General features: G+C 46.5%; 1 protein-coding gene across 2 annotated transcripts in view; it reads left to right on the top strand.

Annotated features, from left to right (window-relative positions):
• The window catches only part of ANO2 (anoctamin 2), a 283,607-nt gene that overhangs the window by 148,761 nt on the left and 116,139 nt on the right, over positions 1-18,707 (top strand). For both annotated transcript variants that reach the window (XM_057491702.1, XM_057491703.1), the window contains exon 12: positions 4,515-4,625. In XM_057491702.1, the coding sequence (XP_057347685.1) occupies positions 4,515-4,625 (111 nt within the window). The remainder of the gene's footprint in view (positions 1-4,514; positions 4,626-18,707) is intronic.

Genomic DNA, 18,707 nt, shown 5'->3' with positions numbered 1-18,707 from the left:
CTCCTAGTCTCCTAATGCCAGAGACAAGCCAAGTTGTCTGCTAAGTAGAGTTGAGGAGGCCAGCAAGTCTCTCTCTTAGAGAAGAAGTATAAACACACATGCAGAAAGGCATTAGTTATGACTCAATGCCCTCGAAACCTCAGTCAAGTCACAGACCTGGCAGGACTGGGATTATAATCCATTTTTTTCTTTCTGTAGCCAGGTTTTCTGCTTTCCATTGAATCCATTGAGCCATGGTACCTTCATGGGAGATACATGATTTCAGGAACTCATGTGCAAACTTGGCCAAGATTGGGTTTACCCGTGGCACAAGGACACATTCCTGATGGACTGTCTGTGTGAGTTGTGCAAGCCCAGAGCCAGGAAGGGTCAAGAGGAAGGGAGCACAGCCTTGTCTTTCCCTTGAATGTATTTATATTTTGGAACTAGAAAACTAAACACACTTAAAATTCAGTATAATCTGAACATACACATTAAGCACCAACTATGTTCCAGGTTTTGATGTGAAACACAAAGCTGCCTCAGGCATGGTCTCTGAGCATCTCCAAAGGGCTACATTTGGATCGGGGGCTGTCTGGCCTCTAAATATTGAATATACAGTGGTGAGTATGTCAGATTTTAATGGGCCACAAAGGGAAGGAAGGGTACCCACAGGAGGAAGCAGCAAGCAGAAGCCTTCATCTGGGGAGGCCAGGAGTGTGGATCAAAAACTGAGAGACATCTGGAAAGACTAGTTAGCTGCAGGGAACAGGGGCTGGGATGCAGTGGGGGACACAGCCACAAGCATGGGCTGGCGGCTGGATCAGGGAGGGGACTGATTGCTGGTCTGTGCGGGTCATGGGAAAGCATGGAGCACAGGATAAGAAGGTATCTGTGACCTGTACACGTGTCCTGGGACTTACGTGGAGTGTTGTGAGCAGGTCTGACCCATATTCAAGTGAGTGGCAAGCGGACACTGCTTTGGCATTAGGGAGAGGGAGGGACGGGTCCTTGAAGTCCATGATGGGAAGTTTTTCTGTTTCACCAGACACTGTCTCTGGGTATCAGGAATACCTCCGCAGCCACACTCCACAGCTGTCTGCAAGCCTAGGGCAGCATTCTTCCTGTGGTCTTCTCTGGCAAACCCTTACCACCCAGGGAGAAGGAGATGCTCACACAGAGACCAAAGCCCTCTGTCCCTCCACCTGGGGCACCCCTACCACGTGGGACACAAGCAGGTGGCTGCAGCCAGCAAGAAGTGAAGGACACGGGGTTGCTTTCTTACCAGGGCAGGGAAGGAAGTGAATAACCAAACCCAAGAGTCTGCGTCCTGGGCAGTGCAGCCCCTGCCTGCAGGCCTCCCTGTGGAACCAGCTGGGATGCCTCCCAGGGATGGAAAGACTCCTTTGGGTCCTGTTTGTGCTTAAGGAAGGGAGGCCTGCCAGACTTTGAGTCTTTTGCTCCGAAGCGGGTAATCTTCAGCTCAGCGGGGCTCTCTTATCTCATTAGCTTCTGCCGTCAGGCCCCAGGTATTCCTCGGACCACTTAGAGACGTGGCCTTATCTGAATAGGTGTCCTCTCCTCCATTTCTTTCCCTTTCCCTTTGATCACAGCAAGCTTTAGATATATGTCATGGCTTCCATCACGTAGGAAAGAAAATCCTCAGCCCTCCTACCTGGCCCCAGCCCGTGCCTCCATCCCCCTTGCTCAGGGCTTCTAGCCACAAGGGTCCTTACTGTCTCCCAAGCCCACCCCAGTCTCTGCACTGGCTGTTCCCTCTGCCTCTGATGCCCCAGTCTCCCTGGGCCCTCTCCTGTCTTGGCTTTCCCATCCCAGCTGGAACGTCACCCTCCTTGGATCGGCCTTTCCGGAATCCCCAATCGGAAGCAGCCATCCTGACTGACTCCTTGTATTGCTCTTATCCCCGTCTGCTGGTTTCTTATCTGTGTGTTTGCTTGCTTACTGTCACCTCCCTCCACTTGAAGATAAGCTCCATGGGGACCTTGGATGGTAGCGTAGAGCCTGGAAAGGAGCTGAGAGCCCAGCAGGAGCCTATATGTCCGTGGAAGGCAGCTGTGGAATGTATCTCTGGATTCACCTCCTTAGATCATGAAGGCTGGTCCTGAGCCAGCCTGGGGCCTTCCTTCAGGGCCTCCTCCTCCTGGAGGAGACCAGCCAGGTGGAAATAGCTTTGGGAAATATTTCCCAGAGTCTTGGGGGGAGGGGTTATGCATTTGTGATGATTCGGCAGCAGGCTACCCCTCTAGAGAGGCCATGATTGGGGAACATCAGTGAGGATGACCCACCACGGCTGGATGTGTTGGAGCAGCCCTGACAGGGTCTAGATCCTGCGCTAGCCAGGAGCTCAGCTGTCCAGCTCCCTGCCTTTCAGGAATTCTGTGACCTCACCCGACCTTGGCTGTAAACCGGGAGATCCTCATCTGACCTGCTTTGTCTGGAATGTGAGCAGCCTAAGATTCTGCTTTGAGAGCCTTGGACTCCCGTCCATGTGCAAAGAACACTCGACTTGTTCTAAACAGATGAGGGGTTTCTGAACCAGGGCCCAGTATGGGGTGAGGTGGGCCACAGCCGCTACTAGAGGGATGCGAGGTCACATCTCTATGTGATGTCACGGTGTGGCTTGGGAAAGTCAGGGGCAGGTCAGGAGCACGCTCCCAATCAGCAGGGAAGGGTCCTCAGCCCCTTGGCAGGATGAGCGTGTAGAAGCAACTCTAGCTGGAAGGGGTTTAGAATCCACATTATGGTTGCCACCAGAACAACACCACTATCATTTTTAATTAAAACCTTCCGTGGGAATAATGTACAAGTGAAGCCAGAAGCCCTTATTCCTTCCATAGGAATAATGTAGAAGAAAAGCAACCAACAGAGGCCATGGATGAAAACTTCATACCACAGTTTTCCTGTAGGATGTTAATTGTTGGAGGTAAAAGGAGTTTTGTGGGAGATGGTGGGTTTAAGAAAATTAAGCAAGTGTCTTTATAGTAGAACTTTGAGGAACTTTGAATATGCCCACTGGGACTCTCAGGTGATACATTATGTGGTATTTTCTAATCTCTTAGACCCTGGAATCCTTTTGTAGCTAAAACGCTCTTGACACACACATTATAAAATGCTGTTTTGGAGAATGAATGAAGGTGAGAGACAGAATCAAGTGTACTTCACAAGCATCTAGAGATTTCTGTGTGCTTTGCATGGCAGCAAATACAAAATAATACAGATCAGGTAGCAAATCCTTATATTAGGGTAAAAAAAGACTCTTACATGTAAATAGCTAGGAAATAATAAAAGAAAAATATGTAATCCAGAACTGTGTGTAGTATGAGCTATAAAACTCTAGGATGTCCAAGAGGGAGGAGACCCCACCAGGTCTGAAGCAGCAGTCAGAGGCCTCCTGAAAGGGATGGGACTGGTGCATCCTTGGAGATTGGGCAATAATGGGGAGCCTTAAAAACACTCGAATAACATCAGCTGTTGTAGTGAGTATGTTTATTAGGCATATGCATGGTTTTTCTGCTCCAACATCATGGCATGTCTGGGGAAAGCCAAAGACAGGACAGGAGCCTAGCTTGTTGGCTGTGGAATCTCTTGATGCATAAGCAGTGATAAGGAAATGTGTGTTCTCTGGGTCCACTGTGAGCCAGCACCTGAATGCCTGCCTAGGATTATTGGTAAATGATGCAGGAACATGAAGTCCTCACACCTGTAGATATTGGTCCTTGGACACTGCAGGGGAGACCTGCCAGTGAGGCCAGGTGTGCACTGTTAAGTTCTCTTTGAAGTTAGTTGTGCATCTTCCTGCTGCAGCATCTGCACTGGTTTGACCACAGTCTTCCTGATTTGGTGGGTGCTCTTTCCCATGCCCGGTGACTCACCATTCAGGTCTGCACTGCTGAATGGCTTGGTGAGGTCTCTTGAGCACTGGTGTACTTGCCAATGAGTTACAGGAAATAGGCCCAGGCAAGTGAGTTTTAAGATTCCCTATGGCAACCTTTAACCTTTGATGTTTATTGGCTGCCATGTTAGCTTGCAGAATAATGGAGCAGGCAAGAAGTTTTGTCATTGCCCTGAACTCCCAGCTGTGGGACACATCTGGTTCTCCAGCTGGGATTTGGCTCCCTGAAACTTAAAGTCTGAGGTATGAGAATGATTGGAGGGATGACCAGGTGCATCCCTCTGCCTTTGGTCAAACTGCTTTGCAAAGCATGTGGCTTCTCTTTGTATCATCTACTCAGTTAACCTTTCCTCTCTCCTTTCTCAACACTGATGCCATCTCCAGGAACATGCCCAGGTTTGGTTTTCAGTGTCGTAACCACTGTGTGTCTCCTCTCTCTCCCCCCACATACTGTTCCTGGTCTAGACTTTTGTGACTGTGTGTGTGGTGTGGCAGTCCATGTCCAATAGCATCTGACCCCAAGTCCTGACTTTAGTGTACTTGTGGTGTCTGGTTATGACCCCCAGGCCAACGTCACTCTTCTACCCATTTACTAACCACTCTTTTGACTCCTGGGTTTCAGGAACACTCCCGGCCTGAGTATGAGACCAAAGTCCGAGAGAAACTGCTAAAGGAGAGCGACAAGTCGGTCGTCCAGAAATTGGGAGCCAGTGTGATTGAGAATGAGGAAGAGGTGAGATACTGGTGCCTGTTGCTTGGTGCCCTCTTTATTTCTTCAGATCCTGTTGTTGTTTCATTTGGAATGGCCTTGTGGATGGAGACTTGGTCATGAGGAAGGGCTCATGGGGAGGGGACAGAATGCAATGACTGCGTGACATCTCTCGTCGTTTGTAGTCAGAGCTCTTGGGCAGAAGGCTTTTGCCCTGACTTGATTTACCTCTCCTTCCCAGGTGGTAGTGTCTGGACAAAATGCAGAACAGGTTGGAGAGGAAAGAAACAGTTTCAGGCCTTGTTCCCCCAGACTCCATCACCTAAATATCAAATAACAATAACTACCGTCATATCAACCAGCACGATGGCAGCTGACCCTTACCGAACGCTTTCTCTGGGCTAGACACTGTGCTAAGTGCATTCCATTATTTTATTCTCATGGTAAATTTATGAGGCTGGCACTATGGGCACATAAGTTAAAACAAATGAAAGAAGTTGTGTCCATAGGTGACATTGTTTGCCAGAGGTCAGCCAGCCAGTAAATGGTAGGTGGATATGGGATTCCAACCTAGGTCAGTCTGTATCTGACGGTCTGTGCATCTAACCATTACCTGATGCAGCCTTTCAAGTGCAACACAGATGTCAAAAGATAAAGCAAGAAATGGCTCTTAGGGTGGCAGATGCAAAATCATGCCTGTATTTGCTTGAGCTGCTCATGCAAGGTTCCTTACAGTTCATTTTATCTGGGTGGGCCTCCACAAGTAGCAACGTGATGGACAACATGTCTACTGAGTCATATTTCTGAGTTTTATGGTGGCATTCAGGCATTGAAACAGAGCTTCAGAATCTGTGCTGTGAACTGTAAATACTCCTAGTGTGTGCGAGGTGGGGGTGCTGTAGGGAGGCCTTCTTTTTGGCTGTGCCCATCTCCTCTGAGTGCCACCCTTCGATGTAACCAAGAGTATGTGTGTGTATCTTTCCTAATCTGGTTCCTGCAAAAATTCAACAAGATTGAAAATCTGTTGTTTTTACATGTGTCTTTTCTCCAGTTGGATTTGAATTCAAATTTCATTTAATTTTACATTCTTTAAGTTGGAACCATTCATGTTAACATGCAAATTTATTCAAGCACCAAAACAGAAGAATGTGGTGTATTTGAGCCCAGAATACAAGACCTTTTTTTTTTTTTAAATAAAAGAAAATAGAACTTAAACAGAAGAGAAAGAGGGTGGCCCTCTGAGTTATTTATTTTTTTTCCTAGATGAAAAGTAAGTCCGAGACTGTCAATTATTTGGGGAAATAATGAATTCATTCTCAGAAAAGACTAATCATCACCGCCACCCTGACCAGAAAGCAAGCTTTCTGTGTTCTGTCAGCTTCAGCAACTCCATGCAACCTTCTTTCTCCACCCCAGAGCAATATACAATGGATAATTTTATGGAAATCACATGTAACTTTTATTGACTCATTTAATTTTAATTCCATAGATGGGAATGCCAAGGAGCTGGAATTGCGTACATTGAGGCTGTGGTTCTAATATAAACATTGCTTGGATATATATGCATGATAGGTCAAATAACTTTCAGGAACCATGAATAATTGAAAAACATCTGAATGCATTATGAATGATACATATGTTTATGTTTTAGCATTCAACATCTATTTCCATTACACTGTTGGAGAAAGCAAAGCTCAAAGCATCTAATGTTTACGGGCACTGGGTGGGGGAAATGACCTTCCCAAATGAGCAGTGTATGAATAAAAGGGCCCGGGATTTGATTGTCAGCACCCTTGTTGTGTTCCCTCAGTTCTGTTAATATTGTAAATACTTCTGTTCTTGCTGTAAATCTAGATGAAGATGGGAGATGAAGGGCAGAGCACGTGTTGCTGTCTAATAGGAGGGGTGTTGTTTTTGCGTATGGCAAGAGTTAAGGTCAGTACTACTGCATACCATGGCTCCAGGGGTACCTGTGTGTGTGTGCAGTATTTATGAAGGGCAACTTCCTTTGGGGGCTAGACAGGGACTGAGGATCAAATTCTAGCTGGTGGTCTTGGATATGCTTCTTTTCTCCCGGAGGATCACCTTGTCTCGGCCTCCCTTGTAACCCTGATATTCCGATCCCCACCTCCCTTTACTTTCCTTCCTTGTGAATGATTAAAAGCTCCCATTTACTGAAGCCTAGAGAGGTACAGGAACTCGCTGAAGACCACATAGCTTGTTGTGGGGTTGCTGGTAAACGGACTCAATTCTGCTGATCCCCAAGGCCCCTTGCTTTTTTTTTTTTAATCAAGTCTATTTTAAGAAACATCTTTATTGAGATTTAATTCTCAGACCATCAAATTCACCATTTAAAATGTACAAGTAAATGGTTTTTAGTATATTCACAGATTTGTGCAGCCATCCCCACAATCTAAGTTTAAGATATTTCTATCTCCCCCAAAAGAAACACCATGCCCAATAGTTACCAAGACCTGGGAAACAACTAATCTATTTTCTCATTCTATAGATTTACCTATTCTGGACTTTCATGTAAATGGAATCATGCAAAATTGATATTTAGTGTGTTTTGCTTAGCAAAATATTTTCATGATCCATCCATGTTGTAGCTGTATCAGTTCTTCCTTCTTTTTTATTGCCTATTAATATTCCATATTTTGGATATACCTCATTTTATATATATATTCATCAGATGATGGATATTTTGATGGCTTTATTTTTTGGCTATTATGAATAGTGCAGCTATGAATATTTGTTTACAAGTTTTTGTGTGGATGTTAATGTTTTTATGTCTCTTAGATATATATGTAGGAGTGGAATTACTGGGTCATATGGTAACTCTATACTTAACATTTTGAAGAACTGCCATACTGTTTTCAAAGTGACTGCACCATTTTACATTCTCACCAGTAATGTATGAGGGCTCCCATTTCTCCACATCCTCACCAACACTTGTTATATGCCATTTTTATTAAATCCATCCTCGTTGTGTGAAATGATACCTCATTGTGGATCATGAGCATTTCCCTACTGACTGATGATGTGGAACATCTTTTCATGTGCTTGTTGCCATTTGTATGTCTTCTTTGGAAATATGTCCATTCAAATCCTCTGCCCATTTAAAAAATGGGGTAATTGTCTTTTAAAAATTGTATTGTAAGAGTTATTGACATAATCTGGATGCGAGTCCCTGATTAGATAATAGGATTTACAGATATTTCTCCCATTCTCTGAATTCTTTTTACTATGGATGGCAACTTGAACCACAAAAGTTTTATGAGGTGGTTCAGTTTTTCCTTTTGTCAGGTATGCTTTTGTGTTTTATTTCTAAAAGACCATTGCCCAGTCCAGCGTCATAGAGCTATACTCCCAGGTTTTCTTTGAAGAGTTTTAATAGTGTTAGCTTTTATATTGAGGTCTGTGATGCATTTTTAGTTAATCTTTGTGTATGATGGAAGTAAGGTGTCCACATTCTTTCTTTCTTTTTTTGTATGTGGATATTCAGTTATCCCAGCACTGTTTATTGAAAAGACTATTTTCCCCATTGAATTATCCTGACAACCTCATCCAAAAATCAATTTACCAAAAATGTAAGAGTTCATTGCTAGCCACTCAATACTATTCCATTAATCTGTATATCTGTCCTATGCCATGATTGCATTGTCTTGATTGCTGCTTCTCTGTAGTAAGTTTTGAAATTGAGAATGTGACTCTGACTTTGTGCTTCTTTTTCGAAATTATTTTGGTAATTCTGGGTGCCTTGCATTTCCCAGTGAATTTTATCACCAGCTTGTGAATTTCTGCAAAAAGCACAAACTGGGGTTTCTGATAGGAACTGAGTTGAATTTGTAGATTAATTCAGGAGGTATTATCATCTTAACAATATTAAGTCTTCTAATCTGTGAACATGGTATAGCTTTCCATTTATTTAGATTTTATTTAATTTGTCTTAACATTTTGTACTTTCAGTGTACAAGTCTTGCACATCTTTTTAAAATTGTGTACAATCATTTTATTCTTTTTAATGTTATTGCAAATTTGTTTTCTTTCAGTTTTGAATTGCTCATTGCTAGCGTATAGAAATATAATTGATTTTGTATGCCACAACTTTGCTGAACTCGTGTTAATTCTAATAGTTTTTAGTGGACTCCTTCAGGTTTTCTATTTATGAGATTATGTCATCTGTAAATAGAGATAATTTTACCTTTTCTTTCCTGATCTGGATGCATTTTAGCCTTCCCACCCCACCACAATTGCCCTGACTAGAATTTCTTGTACAGTGTTGAATAGAAGTGATCAAAAAGGACTTCCTTGTCTTGTTTTTGATCTTAGGAGAAAAAAAATTAATCTTTCATCATTAAGTATGATGTTAGCTCTGGCCCATTCCTTTTTAACTCTCTTCATAAGGCTTCCCAGAGGACATGTCACATCACCTCAACATGATGCTGATCTGAAATAGAATGTCTGTACTGTAATACAGTGGTAACTGCACGTCCACGCTGGGAAGGGGCAGTGTGGTAAGGCCCAGAGGCTGGCAGGCCCAGGGTGTTCTCACTGGGTACTGAGCCCTTCTCTGCGTGTCCTCTGCCTTAGCTGTCACATGGGGAGAGTGGCTTACAGCCTCTGCAGTTCTGGGAGTCAGGTGATTTTTCTTTGCTAATGTGAGAGATGATGTTGGTCATTAGCCCATAACTTCAAAGGATTGACTGCCTCTTGATGGTGGTAATTTGGCTATTCTTGTATCTACTCTCCTGATTTTCAAGGGTGTGGGCTCATTAAGGATGGTAATGATAAAAGTATAAGTAGTATTTATGGAGTGCTCACTTGTCAAGCGCAAGGCTTTCCAAGTTTCATTTCAGTTAAGTTTCAAAATCATTATTATGTCTAACTTATCCATGAGGAAACTGAGGCTTAGGGAAATAAGCAACCTGCTCAGTGCCAATGTGTGGCAGAGCCAGAGAGTGAGCCAGGTGGTCTGACCAAGGGTGAGGCTCTTGACTGCTGTGCTCCTCCATCTCTCAAATGTTTTTTTCCCAACAGATCCTCAGACGCTCCTAACATGTCATGCTTGGTTCTTCTTTTCTTCCACTAAATGCAGGAAGGACTGTGTATTCATTAGAAAGGTGGGTACAAGATAACTTGCTACCCTACTTCTTTAGCAGTTTTGTGTAAATTTTGGTGGAGTGATGCTCTGTTTCCACTGAGGACAATAGGCAGTAGAATTAGCTCAGTTTATAGCAAAAGGTCCAACAGACAGTAAGGAGAATTCAGGAATACAAACACAGATAGATACTGGGTTTCCAAGGAAGAATATAAGGTCATGAACTTTTACTAAAGGAATAGGCTCATTTTTTTTTTTTTCTTCCTGGATTGGTTTGAATCTTTTCTGGAATAGTTGATCCTGGACAGATTTGGAGGTTATCTCAAGTTTCCCTCCTAGGCAAGATTTCTCTGTGCGTACATGAGGATAAAGCTCTAAGTTGATTACAGATGGCGAGGTGCTGCGGCTGGCAGGGCTGGGGGGGCAGCACTGAGCCCTGCCTCTCATCCCGCTGACCTTTCGCTCAGCTGCTTCTAATTCCAGATCACATCTCCTTGTCTTTCAGTAAGTTTTGTATTAGTTGGGGTATAGTTGGAAAATGGAGCTCATGCCACATAGTTCAATGGAGGGAAAATAATATGAGATTTAATTATAAAGGTGTTAGGATTGGGGAAGTTGAGTCACACAGGGGATGGTGAGGCAGCCGAGAGATTAGTACCAGCAGGGGGTTCCTACCTCTCTCAGGAATGGAAGGCACTGAGCGAGGTGGTATTACCAGAGCCCAAGAGGCAGGGCCGTGTAATGGTGCTGGTCCCGCGGCCACTCCCGGAGATGCCATGTGAGGCTGACAGAGAGACTGCAGGAGAGGGACTCTGGATTTCCCCCTCCTGCCCTCCAGTCTTCCCACCAGCACCTCCCATTGGCCGAATTTAAGCAAAAGTCAGTTGATAAGTTTTCTGGGAAATACTGCTTTCAGCGGTCTGTGCCCTGCAACACAAAGTGGAGGGAGGAAATGGCAGAGAACAGATCTGAGCACAGTGGCCAAGGACCAGGCCAAGTGTCCAGCCAATAAGTCAGCATAACTTTAGGACCCACTAGCCACAGACCACCTAAGCCAGGTCCTTGCTTCGGGGAGTTGAGAGGCTACTGTGGCACAGAAATAAAACTCAGCAAATGCACAGGAAGGCCTCACCACTGACATATTGAACACACGAATATTCAGGGGTTCAGACCACAGTGATTGAGCATGTTTGTGTGAGTGAGGGAGTGTGTACTTGTGGTGTGAGCACGTGTGAGACAGCATGTGTGATTGGGGTGAGGTCAAATAACTGAAGGCTTCAAAGAGGAGGGGAAAATGTGATTTTGTGTCAAGGAGCCTGTAGCAAGCTGGAGGAAATGGCAAATGCGGGTCTTAAAAGAGTCTTCATCTATAAAACAAGTCACTCAAAGGACTCTAAAACAAAATCCTCTTTAACCAGTCCCAGGAGTTTACCTTGCGGGCCTTGTCATCAGCCGACGTTATCCAGTGTGGTGCAGGCACCTGTCCTCCCACCCCCTCCTGGCGCTGCTTGCGATGCAGCGTGTAATGAATGTTTTATGGGGAGCACTGAAGCTAAAACATGTGCCAAGAGGAGGCCCGTGGATCGATTGGTGTTAATTTACTGTTCAGTGCACCACCCTGGGGACAATTATTTCAAAAGAAAATTCATCTAAAGTTAAAGTATTGAAACATTTAGGACAGATGCCTCTGGCAGGCACAACAAACAAACATGTGGAATAAATTATGCATAATTGTGGGGCCTTTGACAGGAGGCTAGGACAACAGCAATAGGAGGCTCAGGACTGTCAGAGCAGGGGGAGCGGGAGGCCCGGGGAGGGAGGCTCTCTGCACGAAGGGGAGAAGCTCTGGCTTTCCACAAGGGCCCTGGGTGCATCAGCAGAATGTCCTGTGGAAGACTGAAGTTCCCTCGAGGCCTTCTTTTGGAGGCACTGAGTGACCAGAATAACATGATGAATCTAGGTGATTCTCTCAGACTTTTCTTAGTGATTAGCAGGTTCCTCACTGGCCACGGAAGCACTGGGGACAGAAAGGGACTTAAGATCCACATGGTGAGGAGCTGGGGTGCGGCTTGAGCCTGGGTCCATTTCGGAGAGCCTCGTAGTCACCTCGGTGCTTACAGTGTCCGGTCCTCCTTGTGAGCTGGTGTTCTGTGGATTTGCACCCAGAACCCATGCCAACTGAACACTGAGTTCTGGTTGGGGCCCTCCTGGGCCTTCCTTCTCTCCTACCTCCTGCATGATGCGAGGAGTGGCTGCAGGAAAGTGGGCTCTGACTTGTGCTGAGGGTGGCCCAGGGAGCCGGCCCCGCAGGTAGAGGGTGGTCAGCTTTGAAGTCCTGTGCTGCAGGCCAGCAGTCCCTGCCTCCCAGGACTTCCTTATATTTGGTCATAAGGACAATGAAACAGGTCACTATACAGTGCAGCTCTCTCGGAGGAACACAACTTAAAAAGTAGAATTGTTTCTGAAGGCTGCCCCTGACAATTTTATGTACGTTTACCATTTTATTTTATAGTTGTCTATTTATGTATTTATTTTTAGGTGTTGTTTCAATGGAGTTTTTAATTCATTGTTTTCAGCTCTGGCTCCCCTCTCTGTCTGTCTCTCTCGGGCTCACTTTTCTGCCGTCACTTAGGGTTGAGGGTGGGGAACAGCTTCCATTTCTCACCTCTGGTCCCTGCACCCCCCCAACCCCCAATTCCCTCACCAGGACATTCTCATTAAGGGAAAGAGGGCAAAGAAGCAGAGAAATGGATGCAGCAAGGGGCTTGGGGGATAGTCCTGTTTGACGATAGGATGGGGATGTCTTCTTAGCAGTAGTTCAGGACAAGTTTGGAAGCGCAAAGTTCTGCCTCCCTTTCCCTCATTGGTGAAATCCAGCCTCGCGGCTCCACCTAGATGAAAGGCAGGCTGGGAAATGTGGTCCTTGCCAGCGGCCTCCAGGCAACAGCTGCAGACACCAAAGGGCCAGCTTCTCTGCCTCCCTCCCACAGCGTCAGGTGGTGAGGAGTGAGCAGTGAGGCTCTGGGAAGGCGGCGGGAGGGGTCAGGGTGGAAAAGCCTGCAGGCAGTTCTGACTACCGCCCCTGAGAGTCCCTGTCGAAGGCGGTTCCCTTGAGGGAAGCTGTGAGGCACAGGCAGTGCGTGCTCACCTGTCGGTGTGCCCACGGAGCCGGCAGACGGCTTTGCGAGATCAGTGCCTTCCCCGGAGCTGGCACAGAATTCAGCACTGTCTGAAGTAGTGTTGCAGGTAACGTTTTTGGGTATGGCTACATTAAAATTGTGAGTTTGTTTTGTTGACAATTGTTTTACAAGTCCAGTGTGCTACCCTTGTCACAACAGAGCCATGTGGAAACATTCTCTTCAAGAAAAATCCCATATCACAGATAAAATGGAAGGCTCCCTGCACCTCGCCTCCCCCATGGAGGTCGCCACAGCTTCCAGTTTGGTTGGGATCCTGCCGCATCTTTTCTTATGCACTTTTATTCATGTATGAACTTATATTTATTTATTTGTTTTGGTTGTGGATTTATTTATACACACACACACACACACACACAGGAGAAAATCATAGGCAAACAGTTTCATTATGTTGAGAACATGTCTTAAGGCAGGAAGACTGTTTCCCAAACTATGCCCCGAGGTACCCCAGGGTGCCTCAGTGAACTCAGAAGTTTTGTGGAATTTTTAAACATTTTTGAGGGAAGCTCAGCAGTCCCTGACATCTGTCAAATACCACACAAACTACTACCTCACCAGTGTCGATGTTGAAAATTGCACGACATGCCATTCAGCAGCATCACGTCTTAGTGAGGCCCATCTCTGTGGCTGCAGTACCAGTTCTGCACACAGCCAACACGGAGCAGGAAGTGATAGTGGTCACGTCTTGTCTGACAAGTCTGAGAAGTTGGATAGTGTCTGACAGGTGAACACATCCTTTTAGTAAGTAAGTATGGCTAAGAATGATTTATGCCCTTTTTTTTCAATTTATTTGCATTTTTTCCCCCAAATGACTACTAAGTTATTAGGACATCAGTACTTATTATTTGGACTTAACTGTGCAAGAAAGAGAACTGTTAAATAGCTCTTTTAGTTAGCCCCATTGTGTAGAAATTACTGAGATGTTAAGGTTACTGCAAACTGAGATTTTGAGAACCACTGGACAGAGAATTCCTAAGTTCTATAGAGATGTAAGAGTAGAGCAGACAGCCAAGAGCAGAAAAGTTTTACAGAGATTAATAGTGAGTTTTCAAGTTGCAGGAATGTTTTCGGGGGGTGGCCACGTCTGTGGCAAAGTGTGTGCTCAGAGAGTTCCAGGCAGACTGGCTTCTCTGCCCTTGCTCTTGGGCCCCCCACTGACTCCTTAGGCTTCAGGGCTGATGCGCCTCAGGGTGGTTGTTCTCTGCCCCTGCCTTTGTCTCTGTTGTCTTCCTCTCTCTCCCTCCCTTTCTCTCTCTCCTTGTCTCTCTGTCTCTGTCTTTCTCTCTCCCTCTCTGTCTCTCTGCATGTGTGTGTGTGTGTGTGTTAGGATGGAACTGAGAGTTCCTGATTATGGACATGCTTTTAAATCCTTGGGATTTAAAAATAAACTCGATGGCTTCTTACCCAGAAGCCTTTGCTTTACTTACACTCTCCAGGGTGGCTTGGGCTTCATGGAGAAGGATGCCAGGGAAGCAGAGAATGTGTCCGTAAACATCTCCTTTGTGGGACACGTGAGTCATTCATCCCACCAAGAGCCTCCTCGGGTGGCCCGGGCCATCAGACAGGGGCTCTGGCCTGCCTCAGCTGACAGGCCGTTCTCGGCACAGAACCTCTAGCTAGCATGAGGCCTTCTCCTGTGCTCACTGTGTACATTTCTACTGGCCTGGGTCTAAATTAAGAAGTTACAAATAAGGAGAGTCCTGAAGCCTGGGTTATGGAGGAGAAGCTGAGAGAGACCAGACAGCCACAGCCATGGGGGAGGAGAATCAGCAGACCCAGCCTTGGAGTTGAGGCTGGGCAAATTCGGGATGGTATTTCAGGCCGGAGCCTCGTGGAAACACCAGGCTGTGCACGGATGGGGAATGTCAGGACAGCAGAGTCACTAACAGAGGCCAGCACATACCACGGGGATGTGTGATGTGTGCTGCTATAGACTTGCAGTTTGGACTTCTCTTTTTTCTGTCTAAATGATTTTTCCATTGTTGGCCTGAAGCATGTAAATTAAATTTGTCTTTTGCTGTCTGGGCCAAGGTCATTATTTCACTTGCCTAGAATTCACTGGAAGCACACCCAAGCCCTTCAGGTTCCTTTGCTCTCTTCCCCTTCGTGTGCCAGAAAATCAAGAATGTTGTTCTAGAAGATTCCTCGGAGTCAAAGGTGTTCTGGCTCCTTGTGATTCTCTGCCATGATGGTCAGAAGGTACTTGGAAAGAAAATGGGTGGGATTGCTCTTTCATGGTCGGGGAAGATAGAGGCCTCGAGACTGTGCCCTTCCAAGAGTCATTCCCCAGGCCGGCGGAGGCTGCAGGAGCCTCCCCGCCCGCCACCACCTGCCCAGCCACGCCTCGCCCTGCTGGTGAGCAAGTGCATCCACGCTTGCCAGCTGCAGCTCCATGGCTGAGGGGGCCCTGTGCTCTTCCTGGACACTACTTTCCTAACTTCCACAAAGAGTAATGACCTTGGAGGAAAAGAAAAAAGGGTCCTTACTTTACTTTTAATGTATTTAGTCTAGGTTTCCCCAGACGCAGACTTTGAGCCAAGGATTCAAGTGCAAAATTTATCTGGGAGGTAGAAACCCCAGTAGCGTGGGAAAGAGACAGAGAAGGGAAGGCATGTTGTCAGTCATGCTGCTGCTGTGGACAACTGGAGCTGTGTTCCTCTGGGGAATTCTGGGAGCTGATCTAGTACAGGCGCTTTACAGTTTTACTGCCTGAGGGCTGAGAGAGCTGGGTGTACACTAGCTTATATCCTTCATGTTGAGGGAGGCCCTGGGTGTGTGTGTGTGTGTGTGTGTGTGTGTGTGTGTGTGTGTGAATTCTCCTGCACTTGTGGCCTGCCTTGAACATGCATATGAGCAGAAGAGGCTCAGGTTACCAAAAAAGGCCTCAGGCACAGAGGTACAGATGCTGGCAGCTGGCAGCTGGACCCCTTACAATATGGAGATTGGCGGTCAGCACCAATGGTATAAGGGTCCTCAATCCTACCATGCATCAGCCAAGATCCAGTCGGAGAACCAGAAGCCCAGGGATCAGTAGAGAGAATTTAATACAGAGGAAGTTAGTTAGAAAGGTGTCAGAACAGCTGACAAGCTAAACAGAGATCGTGAGGCACCCAGAGATCAGCAGCAGCAGGAGGCTGGGGCACTGAGGTAGGAGGTGGTGTTCCCAGAGCCCAGGGCCAGGCCCCCTGGGAACTGGAGCCATGGTGGGAGATGGGGCCACTGAGGGAAGGGCAGCCAGCAGGACCTGGGAGTCAGGGGGAGTCGTGGCTACTTCATGAAGCAGCTGGGTGGGGAAGAATAATCTGCAGTCTCTTTTCCATCCACCTGCTGACCCTCCCATTGGCCGAATCTAGCCTGAGGGGGGAGTCTGGGAGATGTGATGCAGGGACCACTCCCCCTACATTGTATATCAGAGCAAAGGGCAGGCAGGTCTGAGAAGCAACAGGACAAGGGCCAGTACTGGTCATAACCCTTTACCTGACACAGGCACGTGCCTTCCACCACTAATTTCACAGCTCTTTCCACTCCATAACTCTGTTGGGTTTATCACCCCTTAAGCAGACTGTGAACTGCTGAGGGATTTGGATGGAGATTCCCTGGAGAGGGGAACGCGCTAGGAGGGGGAGCACGCTTGGCACGCTCGCTTGCCACTGTCCTAGAGGATGGCAGGGCTGTTCCTGTGCCTTTTGTTCCTCTGGTCAGAGTTAGCAGGACTTTAGACCCCCTGCCTTGGTTATGGGGTCGCTGAGGAAGCCTGCATCCTAAATATACCCATTCTCTGTGTCCCGCTTACATAGGCTTGCCACACTTTCGTTTCTTCTCGGTTTCAGTGAGGGAGGTTTCCTTACATTTTTGAGGAATACCTTTCAGAACCTGGAGCATGCCATGTTCTCTCTCTCCCAGGTTATTGCCATTTATCTGTTCAATAAAACCAAATGTCATCCTTCTGTTTGCTAGAAATAACAATCTGAATCCATACTGATCTTGTGCCCCTGCCCGGGACCCCCCATGCTTTCAGTGGTTACCTTATTTATTCCCCCAATCTTCCTGGGAGAAGCATGTCTATGTGGCCCCCTCTTCCTTCAGATGGGGCAGCTCATGTGAAATTTTCATGAATAATTGTGCATAAAGTCCACAGCAAAACTGATACCAGTCTCCACTTGGCTTACATACCTCTTTTGAGTTGGTACCACTTAATAGCAAACTATTATATGCCACCATGTTTGAGTTGGGTTCAGTTAATAGCCAACTAAATACATAATATGTAAAAGAATACAATGATCCCTACTTCTATTTTTTGAATATCTAAGAGCAATAGTTGTATTTAATATTACTAGGCTACTATGTGCTATGAGAATGGCATCCTGCTACCCTAAGCAGGCTGGAGCTGGAGTTCAAGGTGAACTATCCACTGGAATGGGGTCCATGAGGTGCCAACCCTAGAGGTAGAAGGAAATAAGTCCCTTCATGGGAGAGAGGAGCAGAGGATGTTAATTTCCTTACATTTCTTGCACCACCTTCAAGTCTAGGGGCCTGAAGCAGGGGGATGCCCTGAGGGAGGCGAGTCATGACTTAACTAGCCTTCTGCACCTGTAATCTGTAAATCAATGATCTGTAAACTGTAACCTGTAAATCAAACTTTTTTGAAAGAAGATGTCCAAAACCAACTCTCGTGGCCTTTCTTACTTCTGTTTCCTAGGCTTTCAGCTGGAATCCCTGAGGTGTGGCTGCAAGCCAGCCTCTGAAGTTCAATTTCATTCTCCTGGCCTAACTGGGGCATTCCGTTTTCTCTGACGTATGAGCACTGGCTTGTCCTCCAACTGGTAGGAGACGGGAGCAGGGGAACGGCATCCCAGGCCTTGAGGAGTGCCCGAGGCCTCTGCATAGTTCCCACTGTCCCGGGCTGGTGGCCGCACAGCCAGAACCAAGTGCTGGCCTCTGCAGAGGGGCAGCAGCTTGCTGTGTAGGCGATTGTTCTCCCATAGAGTATTCAAAGCCAGTTCCTCATCTGGGGGAGCTGCTGCTGCTCTTCTTCAAAAATACTCATGCCTTCCCAGCATTCTGACACCACATCCTGGATTTTCTGCATTATGATTTTATTTTTGCTGGGTTTAGGGCTTCTGGGCCTGTACTGATTTCCCTGGCACCATTTACACCCCTGTGGTATATGTAACCTTGGAAGGGTTAATGCCTGCCCAGTGCCAAGCAGTCCTGCTCATCAATGGCCCAGAGCTGGCCCAGCATGGGGCCTGTGGGCCCAGCCTAATGATTCCCCAGGAAGGCCACACGTTGTGGTGTTCCATTGGCTGTAGGCATTTGACATCCAATTCATTTTTATTATAATGGTGCATGGTCTTCTAGCCAACTTACATAAATTTCATTCTGAATTTGGGCATCTGCATTGAGTTTAGAGAATTTGTGGCAGGAAGTTTGCCCTGGAAATGTACTCAGCTGAATATTCCCACTCTGTAGCGTGAAGGGACTCCCATCCAAGAATCTCAGAGAGTTTGTCTATAAACATGAATGAATTAATCCTCCCAACACCACTGTGTGCAGTTTGCCAGCTGGATTATTTTAAGAGAAGTGACCAGCCCAGGGGCCTAGCGTGAGTCATGAAATAGTTCGCTCGCAGCCAGAGACTTTAGAATGTAGTGCTGTGGGTGGAGCCAGAGACCACTCTGAACCATTCTTTCCTCAGTGCTCATGCTTGGGGGCAGTGATTAGCACAAGAGCTGAGGTGGTCTGGCCACCTTGCAGCTCAGCACATCCTCTTCAATGTCTTCATCCCTGAAAACCATGGCTTTGTTA

The sequence above is a fragment of the Manis pentadactyla genome, chromosome 14, assembly GCF_030020395.1.
Source record: "Manis pentadactyla isolate mManPen7 chromosome 14, mManPen7.hap1, whole genome shotgun sequence".
Lineage (NCBI taxonomy): Eukaryota > Metazoa > Chordata > Mammalia > Pholidota > Manidae > Manis > Manis pentadactyla.
Note: the sequence above shows the minus strand (reverse complement) of the source record. Positions and strands in the feature narration are given on the sequence as shown.